The sequence below is a fragment of the Mizuhopecten yessoensis genome, unplaced genomic scaffold (assembly GCF_002113885.1).
Source record: "Mizuhopecten yessoensis strain PY_sf001 unplaced genomic scaffold, ASM211388v2 scaffold5989, whole genome shotgun sequence".
NCBI lineage: Eukaryota > Metazoa > Mollusca > Bivalvia > Pectinida > Pectinidae > Mizuhopecten > Mizuhopecten yessoensis.
Window position 1 is genome coordinate 738,534 of NW_018406324.1, and position 11,052 is coordinate 749,585.

Here is an 11,052-nt window from a genome sequence, read left to right on the forward strand (position 1 = left end):
TTCAAATTCAGTGACTTTGTGGTAAAGAGCTTTCAAACACGAAATCATTTTTTTATTACATATATAACACCGACAGCTTAGTGGTCTATTTAAATATGTTTGTCAATTGCGTTGCTTCTATTGGGCATTCAATTTCATCTTGTCTTTTGTGTTGCTGTGTAGTCCCTGGATGAATAGTGTCTAGGGTATTTCGTCTGGGTAAACATACTTAAATATCAAATATCAATGACAAATACACAATTCTATCTCAAGTTAAATTGTATTATGTTACTGGCCTTCACCCGGCTTTGATTACGTAACAAGTACCTTCTATTCCAAAAATAGATAACAATTGTAACACGGCTAGATAACAGAAATGTGAGGCCTGTTTCTGTATGTTACGGGTCCAAAGAGATAACTTTTTATTCTATTTATTTAATGGTGTTTACGAGTCGGCTATGGAGCACTAATATATAAGCCTGTAAAAAAATCATTTTATATTGTGACACATTCAAACGCAAATTTCTGTTACTACTTTTTTTCAATCGTAATTGCACATTTAAAGTTAAAAACAATTAAGTGTTGTCATTTTCTTCTTTGAGTGAAACATTTAGATCCACCGAACATATATTTCAAGTTTAATTGCTATAATTATGAAAACATTTTTGATTCTATCATTCATCTAGTCAGCTTGTATTATATAACTGAAATATGAGTAGATAATATATATCGTTTAAATAAAGAATGGTTCATAAACAGCTTGTTAAAGTCATAAAAAAGCCTGATTGTGTCGGAAAGGTGATATCATCCTACCAAGGTTTGTGGTTTTGAAAAGATTTGTCTTGCAAGTTCAGCGATTATTTCCTTCAAATGAAATCAGCACATTGAAACAAACTCCACTGCAGATAATGGTATCTTCGTTATACATGCTGACACCCAATCCGACAGGGAACCATTCACACTGTTCTCTTAAAAACCAACAATGAGTAAATTTAATAATACAGTGTTGATTTATAGATTTTCATATATTCTCCTTTAAACCTTATGCTGAAATTGTAATTTTGAAAATCATGTAGGACGATAAACAAAAAGTATATATTTTTACATACACATCATTATTTGGGATTTTATTGTGATTTGTTAATTATATGTATTCCCTTTTGGTCCTTAAATAATCTGAAATATTTAATGTGCTGAGATAGGAGTATACTGTTGATCCGGGTGTTTTAATACGTACTCAGAAAAAATGTGATTGCGTTTACCATCAGATTTTTTTTTTTAAATTTGTGCTGAAGAAAAAGGTTCGGTATTATCATTTCGGGTCTTGAAAATGCACTGAAAAATGAGTATGATTATATGGTTGTGACTATCTAATACGTACTAAAAAGAAGTGTGATTATCCAGGATTGATCATTTTTGTAATATATGTCGCCTTCAGTTAGTTTTTGAAATTATAACCAATTATTGAATTTGCCTTAACGAGAGATAATGAAGCCCGGTACAATTATGAATCCTGATAATGTTACAGTTCACAAAATCACACGCAACGTTTGTATCGCAATGGCGTTAACAATAACATGACATATACATCCAGCCAAAGCTTATTTGAAAAAAATAGGTCATGAGATGAATCAAATGACATGTTAGGAAATTCCCTACTAGGAGTACTTTTCTGTCAGCGACATCTGTTATACAGGTAAGGTNTTTTTTTACATAATTACACAACTGAAGTTCATGAGCAAAATTTGCGAAAAGATTCAGGATATCTACATGTACCTTTTGTCTTTCTTCTTAAAAGGGGAGTAGACCATCAACAAAGAATGTTCAGTCTTCTTCATTTTGATTTACTAATCACAGGGGCATGGATCGCTTTACTTGTAAAAAATATTAAAAAATTGGGGTCTCCTCTACTAAAAAACATATTTTTTAGTAGAGGAGACCAACATTTTTTTAATATTTTTTACAAGTAAAGCGATCCATGCCCCAGTGTTATTTAAGAAATAATCAACATATGCATGTGCAGATTATATGTTCCACCATAATGCACGCACATAAGTTGATTATTTTTATTTTACCACGTCAAATGTAACTAATTATTGTATAGTTTTGCTGTTTTATAAGGCGACATGACCTAGATCATTCGATATGCAAATTAGACGCTGTTCTTTTGCGCGTGCAAGATTTATCACGCTATCGTGTTGCCTCGTTTTAACTTGATCAATGTCGTGCCAACATTTCTCAGTGCGTAGGGTTTGGATTCCCGGATTGCGTTTACTTCTAAAACCATCATCATCGTACCGATATCAAGCGGATGTTCTTGGAAGTGCCAGTGATACAACATCATACGATAGGCCTGACATGAGTTTGCATATTTAGTTGGTTGCCATGACGTGATGGAAAGTCGCTGACCGGCTGATCATGATGCGACCTTCAACTTCACCGACTTCACCGGACAGCTGTGTTTTGCAACCACTGTTCAGACCGATGCTACTCTTTGCAACATTTACCATTTTGTCTTCAGACCTGTACATTTTAAATGTCAATAATTAATAAACCATTTTCACTGCACGGACCCACATACTTTAGGTCTATAGATCCGTGTAATCGTTTGAATGGCAGGCCTGTCACATATTTTGATCCCGCCTGACAGTTATGCTATTTTTGTTAATTCATGATAAAATACGGGGAGGTTGTTGGATCAGCATGCGTGCGCACTATTTCACGTGCATTGGTTATTGGCATCGGTTATTGGCACGCGCATGGTATATCGCTCAATAATGCACTCTTTTTAACCAATGAAAACCGTCGTTACACACATCACAGACGTGGTAGAATAATCATTAATTCTTAATTTTGATCATTTAAAAAAAAATGCTATGTATTGGTAGAAATGTTCACTAGATAACTAATGGACGATCTATTGACCTTTCCAGCATCTGTTTTGGTCTGGGGTGTACGAGTTCGTTTCACGGTACACCTACGATGGTCAAAAACTGACCGCCATTGACGACACTCTAGCAGGTCAGTATTGGATCTCGATTCAGACAAAATATGGACGAAATACGACGTTAGAATGTCATAAAAATCGGAGGATTCGGAGCCAGTGAAAACGTTCTTGAAAATATGTACTGCTTTTTCATAAGACAAGCAGTGAGTCTAAAACTTGCATCATTTATGACATCTACCGACGTTTCAATAACTTCTCGTTTTTATAGCTCATGTGATACAAATTACAAATATCACAACGTTGTGTCGTGTTTGGATGTGGACAATATGTCTCTGTTGTAGCCCTCCAGTTCATGTCTGACCGGTTGACCGTTATTTGAACCAATCGTTATAACATTTTGCATTACATTTATAATAATTAATGATCTAATCCTACTTTGATAATTTCATGACAATATGTACTACAATGTATATACTTATTGTACATTGTACATATATATGTATATTCATTGTAAAATAAAATAAATAAATATACAACATTTGATATAACGCCCTATCTAGCTAACATAAGCCATTCTAAAGCGCTTTACAGTACATAGATATACAATTTTATACAGTCAATATATATTATATTAATCAATACAATATTGAGGAATTAGCAGGAGCTGCCTTATCAGGCGCTAACTACTAGTCCTATGCCACCTGGCTGATATATCCCCATATGTGTACGCCTGTGTGTGTGCTGGAGATGTATTGTTATATGTTTGTAGTGGGACCGTGCTTCCAACGGTATCATTTATAGTGCCACCTCAAATGAATGCTACAGCACAGATACCGCAACACCCACCCCAGACCATTTTTTACTTCACCTGGGTTGTTGGAGTTGTGTGGGCAGGAGAAAAACACTTTCTATGAATATTCCATGCGTACGGCGACTTCGGGGATCGAACCCCTGCCGCCTGCTTAGAAGGCCGGAGTGTTAACCACTCGACCAATCCGCCCATGTACTGCANTTAATCACTTTTTATTATATATATATATATATATATATATATATTGTACTGTAATGTATACATTCATATATGAATGTATATCTCGACTATCAATATGACGTGTATGTTTTAATTACTACTTTAGAAGTGGGCTCTTATAATCTCTGCCTTTTGCGTATTTCTGATTTTATGTAAGACCTTTACAACAAAATATTCTGAAAAAGCCAGTATTTCTGTAGGATATCGAATGTTATGAAGAGGTGCCAACTGACCCAGGAATATACAACGTCAAATACAAACAATTCTTTCTGATACAAATATTACATAAAAAATGTTGTTTTTTTATCAAAATATCATTTGACATATTTTTAATGCAGGTTACTTAGCAGACAATCTGCAATTTTGTGGAAGTACCACCTCAACGGATGGGAACGAGGCTAACGTGACGTCGTGTCCCAGGTGCTCCCAGTCGGCTTACTCTGCGTTCTGGAGTATTGCTTCAATTGAGGTAAGAAAGACATTATTGATGAGTGTTTATATATAACTAGAGGGCATCTTTCATGACAGAAATGCACCCTGGGTATTTTACAGTGAAACTCGTTAATGAAAGAAATGACATAAAATGAGATGTAAGTGATTTAGTATATTCCATTGTGTACTCAGTGTGTACGAAATTTGAATTTATTCCATTATCTATTTAATATAAACGTGATATGATGTAAATAAATAAATTTTGTGTATTCCATTATATGTTTTGTATCTGCGTGGAACACAAATCATTTAAAATAAATTACTATGTACGAGATATAAGGAATTTGATGTAAAACGTTACGTATTTAGTATACACACGATGTAAATAATTTGATGTAATACATTATCTATTAAGTAAATACATTATATAATTTAGTGTATTACATTATATATATTAAGTTATTGCATAACATTATATATGAAGTAAAAACAATATATAATTTAATGCATAACACTATATATGAAGTAAATCAAATATATAATTTAGTGTATTACATTTTATATGAGGTAAATACAATATATAATCTAGTGTAATGCATTTTATGTTAAGTAAATACAATATATAATAAAGTGTATTAAGTTATATAAGAAGTAAATACAATATATACTTTTGTGGAGTACATTATATATTAAGTAAATACAATATATAATTTAGTGTATTACACTATATAATTAAGTGTATTACACTATATATTAGGTAAATACGATATATATGATTTAGTGTATAACATTATATTTTAAGTAAATACAATATATAATTTAGTGTATAACATTATATATTAAGTAAATACAATATATAACTAGTGTATTACATTATATATTAAGTAAATACAATACATGTATATGATTTAGTGTATTACATTATATATTAAGTAAATACAATATATAATTTAGTGTATTATATTATATATTAAGTAAATACAATATATAATTTAGTGTATTACATTATATATTAAGTAAATACAATATATAACTAGTGTATTACATTATATATTAAGTATGCACGGGAAGCCAAAGGAGCCATCAAGGTAATGCTGAACGCCAGTCGTAGCCCAGCGTTCAGAGAATCATCGTGAGTAATGATTTATTTCAGAATCCACACGTTTTGTCGAGCTACATGTACTTGCTAGTTTTCTACATGTATGATGCAGTGTGAATCATTTTTTGACATACTGTATCTATAACCAAAAATAAAGAGCATCACCTATGTGTGTATTATGTCTATCTTTTTACAGAGATATTTGACAGATAAGTTCTTATAATTTATTCTTGCTTATAACAAGCATTTTCATTGGCTTAAAAACTTATGTTATCAGCCCATCACGTATAAAAATGACGTCGTAGTTTGTAACGTCGCTTTTGATGGGCTGATACAGAGGCGTAATAATTTCTAAAAGAAAAGAGTCCATCTATAAAAGTGGATTTCCACAGGGATTGTGTATAGTAGATTAAATTATAAGGATTGACTTGAATTTGTTTTTTATGCTATGGAGCTATAATACAAAAAACCGGAGTGTACTCTCCTCATAAACGGCTTCGCGGTTATTTAGAGTACACTCCGGGTTGTTTGTGTTATATCTCCATAACATGAAAAATATATTCAAGTTAATCCTTAATTAATTACAAACGACGTTTGAACTAACTGTTATGTTTTCATCTACATCAATAAAGATGAACAATCAATAACATTGTTTGCCATAGTAAAATATATATTTATCACGGTAACCGACATAATTGACATATCATTCAGGTGTCGCACGTGACACCGAAAACCCAGCCCGATCCCTCGCAGAGATTTGTTTCTAGTTCACATTCACTTTTCTTTTTGTTTAAGTATTGCCTCAGTTTCTGTTATTGTAAGTCAATATATAGACTTTGATTATCGATTTTGACTTTTTGTATGGACTATGGTGATAGTGAATTTAAAAGCATTATGCAAAAATGACGTTTGAATGTTTGACTCTTGAATTTCATCCATGGTGTTTCTTTAGATACTTTACAACCAAGGAACTGCCTCAGTTGTACCATCCAAATGTGACAAGCGCACATGTGATGCTCGTCCATCGTCTGGGACAGACACCTAAGTAAGTCATACATAGATATCTGGACCAGCGTGCGTGGCGACAACGCTTAAGAGTTGAAGCTCGGTCATTCTAACCTTTTTTTTTATATAAAATATATAAAAATAGATATATAAAAGATAGAATGGAACTTTTTATCGACCCACTCCATTTTTATTACAAATTTTATCACTTTTGCACCCATATAAATCGTCATTTTCAGAGTAACAGCTAGAGTGGTAATAACAATGTTATATAGCTATGTTCATGTTATAGCAGTAAGTAAAGTTCTTTGAAAAAATATCGCAAAATATCAACTGTTGGTAAACATAGATACAACATATAAAGGTCCCTGTGTTTCCGTCAAAATAAGAACGACATCTTGAAAAAATATAAAAACGTGAAAAGTGTTGAATATATCGAATATCTTTTGTCCTAATTATAGACCATTATGCTAACGAGTTACACTGTTATTTAAGTTTATTAAGTATTATCTTTAGAATGCTTTTAGACGTGTTTTTGTTAACAGAGAAAACTGCTTGAGTCCCTCAGTGAAGAATCTGACCACGATACTGACGTCACGAGGTATTCACACGACGTGCGAGGACCAACCGAGGTAGGATTGTGCTTCCTTTGTCCCTGATCTTTTTTGTTTCGCAATATAGTATCTATACAATATGTATGCGTTAGCAAGGCTATTTGTCCATCATAGAATTATTTTAAGCAATATAAAAGTCTAGCATTTATTTCTGTACAGTATTACAATTCATCCATGGTATACTGCTTAGCAACACAAGGTGTCCATGGTATTCTGTTGAGCAATACAATATGTCCATGGTATTCTGCTTAGCAATACAATTTGTCCATGTAATTCAAATTAGAATTACAATTTGTCTGTGGTGGTCTGTATGCAATACAATTTGTCCATGGGATTCTGTCTAGCAATACAATTCCGGCATAGTTTACTGTTTTGCAATCCAATTTGTCAATGGCATGTTGTTTAGTCATTCAGTTTGTTAACGGCATTCTGTTTAACAATACATTATCTCATTTTGGTTTATGGTGATATCCTCATATTTTTCTTTGTTCTGATACGTTAACTGTAAATGATAATGCGTGAGTTTGTGATAAACTACTGATTTTTTGTACAATTTCCGTCGCCGTTAACCTTTGCTGCTCATATCTTTCTTTGGGCCGAACTGCATTTTCATTGACGTTGACATGCTATTATTCTCATTATTATTTATCTTAAAAAGTTCATATTTTAGTATTGTTATTTGTCATGAACCATTCACATCCTATTATTATATATGTAAACACTTTGAAATATCACCATCGCCAATTTATATCATTATACTTTTGTCGTTTCAGAGACGTAGTACTGCTACAGTGTGCAGATTTCCCGGAGTCCACAGCCTGTCGTGACCTGTCCTTTACCTCCTCCGGGTCAGCCAAGCAGCGCGGCCTAGTGGTCGCCAACGTTGTGTTGGCGTTTACTTCTGTAATATTGTCTTTAATGTAACACTGCAAGGTCTTATAAAGAAACCTATCTGAACTAACTTTACGAGCTCCCAAACGAGCGAGGAATGGTGATTATGTTTAATATAAGTGGTTTTGTAAGTTGATATGTTAAAGCAACACATTGTTTTTTAACCAATGACCCACTAACTTGCCTCGATAAGCTATACAAAAACTAAAGTCAAATTTGGGAAAAAGCAGAAAAAGTCAAACACAACGTAGGTATACCTCAGATTTAAAGATGCATACAATACTTTAAGGGCATGCTTGTACAAGAATTCTTATATTCTTTGGGTGATATCACTCGTCAACGGCAAGATTGCTGTAGACAGTCAAGCGATACTGTGATGCGTTTTCAATTGTTACGTCATTATCAAACGCCGTCATCTGACTGTAATTTCATAATATTATAGGTCACTGATGTACCCATGTTAGATATGAGGGGTTTCCCTATTCATACCAACTGCATGACGTCACGTCAACATTCTTTTTGTAAACGATAGGGAGAACATGGTACGAGATAAAGAATTATTCACCCCGTTGAGGTGAAATTGGGAATCTCAACCTCGGGGAAAGATTCCATAATCTCACCTCTATGGGGGGAAAGATTAGATTTATTAAACATGACTGTTCAATATCGGACACGTGTATCTTTGATGGGCAGAGTTGGAAGGAAAATAAGTATTGGCCAAATGTACTTAATAATTTAGAGGAAAAGGAGTTTGTTTAACGTTGTTTTAGCTGCCATATTTTAAATACATCATGCAGTGTAGCTCCACTATTCCAGATATTTTACTTTTCATAAAGATCTTAACAACAAATGTGAGGGATTAATTGAGGGTGAAGTTTCCTTCAAAAGTAAATTTCTTGACCAATGGCGTCCAGATGTTATTTGATGGCCAAATTCGGGATGGCGAGATACAGTACCAGTGCATCAGTAGATCATGTTTTGAAATATATTCTGACGTAGATAAACTGCTACAGCCCGAGTGTTAACATAAAAATTCAGAAATACATGAAAAAATCAAATATATCGACAGTTTATTACTGTTTTATTGCTGAATCAATAAGATCCGTATGACAACAGGTGCTAAGTTTATGTTCGTGTGTGTACGTGTGAGTTTGTTTATTGAATTGCTTTCAGACAGTTGAACTACAATACTATGAATACATGAATATATAACGTAGGCCAAGAGTTCAAGGTTACTGTATTATGAGACAATAAAGTACGTTAGATGTGGAATATCACGGACAGAAATGGTCAGTGATGATAAATACATTATTATCAGTAATATGTTAGTTTTCGGATGGTTCCCTCTGGTTTCGTTATCGTAATTCTCTCCTTGTTACGACCTTAACATAGTCTGGGACAACACGGTGAATGCGTTGCATGGGGCATTATCATTGTGTGTTGAAAGGCTTAAACATCCAATCTCGATATCTTTGTATAAATACAAAATTTGAACAACTAGTTGATTTAAGGTTTAAGCATTTTTTTCCTATGGAATTATTCAAGGATAAATGTTATATAGAAGCCTGGGATATTATAAGACTCTATCATGCCCAGGGATGTAGGATAGGGAAATTCCACCCGAGGGATTTTCAAATTTGGTAAAACCCGAGGGTTTTGCCAAATTTAAATAATCCCGAGGGTGTCATTTCCCTATCCTACACCCTTGGGCAAAAAAAAAGAGTATTTTTCTCTCATTTCAATCACCAGAATAAGCTCAAAAACCATAAAAATGCGTTTGAACTGGCCACTATTTTGAAACTATCCATGAGCTTTATAGATGAAAACGAGTGTGTACTAACGAGTACAGTACAACCAATATACTTTTAGTGAATCGAATGACCTAGTTAACTACGTCTGATTATTTCTGATTATAAAATTCTGTCAAACTTATTTCTTTAATTTTATGTAATATGTGTTTTTTACGAAACGTTTTCATACCGAAAAATAGCAGAGTTGTTTATATATATATGTTATACTTGTTTCTAATTTGCTCAAATTACAATTTTGTTTGAAGTTGAATGATTGTTTCCAGATGTTGGCGTCACTACCAATGTGTGATTTATGTCAATAAATAGATTTAAAAGTGAAGGTAGTGACATAATAACTCAAAAATCCTTTGTTTAACCTTAACCTCATATTTGAATGCAAATAGTTCTAATGAAAAATGTGCAAAAATCCTTGTTTTATTTTAACATGTTATTTCAAAATTTTATGTTTCAAATAGTAACATTTTTCAGAAATAAACCCAAGAAAAAGAAACACTTGTATTTTATTTTATGTTTTAATCCCTATTTATGTATCGATCTTGTTTAGCACAATTTGATGACGCATACTGCACTTTATAAACTATGTCAGCTTCTTCAGAATCGAATTTAATTTCAGCAGACATAACGACGCAATCGTTATTTAAATTGTGTACACATTATCATAAGCGTAAAAGATTATATCTACCATAACAAACCTGTTCGTTCGTCAATCTAATTGGTATGGCTTTTGACGAATTTGTGTATTTTAACAGAGAGGTATATATTACAGAGATAGGCTGCACTTTGCCTAACAATTGGTCATGGTAATTACCGATTATCATATCGTGAGTGACGCTTCACCTGCGCCATATTGGATTTACGGTTCGCTGTATTAAATGATCCTGTACAGTTCAAACGTAAGTACAGATGTATGCCGTGAGAAAACATCGAACATCAACGTAAATATTGAATTGTACTTTTACCCGTAGCTAGCTAAGATTTCCATGCTTTAATAATTAAGTTCGGAAAACATCTGAAATCGAAAGATTACAAATATAAGATTGTGGCTGTGTTAACTTATCAGCAGTGATTCTGGCTACAGGAGAACACGTACTCCTTTTCTGTTCTTCAGGCAATTTCACAATAGACTCCAGATACTATCTATTTGATAGTATTTCTAACCAATTTTTTAATATGAGCATGCAACAATACTTGCAAGTTAAGTAATTTAGCTTTGAAAATACGTTGTTTTCAAAATAAACGATTTA

General features: G+C 33.1%; 1 protein-coding gene across 1 annotated transcript in view; it reads left to right on the plus strand.

Moving 5' to 3' along the window:
- LOC110451407 (ADP-ribosyl cyclase/cyclic ADP-ribose hydrolase-like) overlaps positions 1-10,283 on the plus strand; it is a 15,131-nt gene extending 4,848 nt beyond the window's left edge. The window contains exons 3-8 of the mRNA XM_021499407.1: positions 2,913-3,000; positions 4,295-4,425; positions 5,447-5,520; positions 6,440-6,532; positions 7,038-7,124; positions 7,880-10,283. Coding sequence (XP_021355082.1) covers positions 2,913-3,000; positions 4,295-4,425; positions 5,447-5,520; positions 6,440-6,532; positions 7,038-7,124; positions 7,880-8,030 — 624 coding nt within the window. The 3' untranslated portion in view covers positions 8,031-10,283. The remainder of the gene's footprint in view (positions 1-2,912; positions 3,001-4,294; positions 4,426-5,446; positions 5,521-6,439; positions 6,533-7,037; positions 7,125-7,879) is intronic.
- Positions 10,284-11,052: the final 769 nt, after the last annotated feature.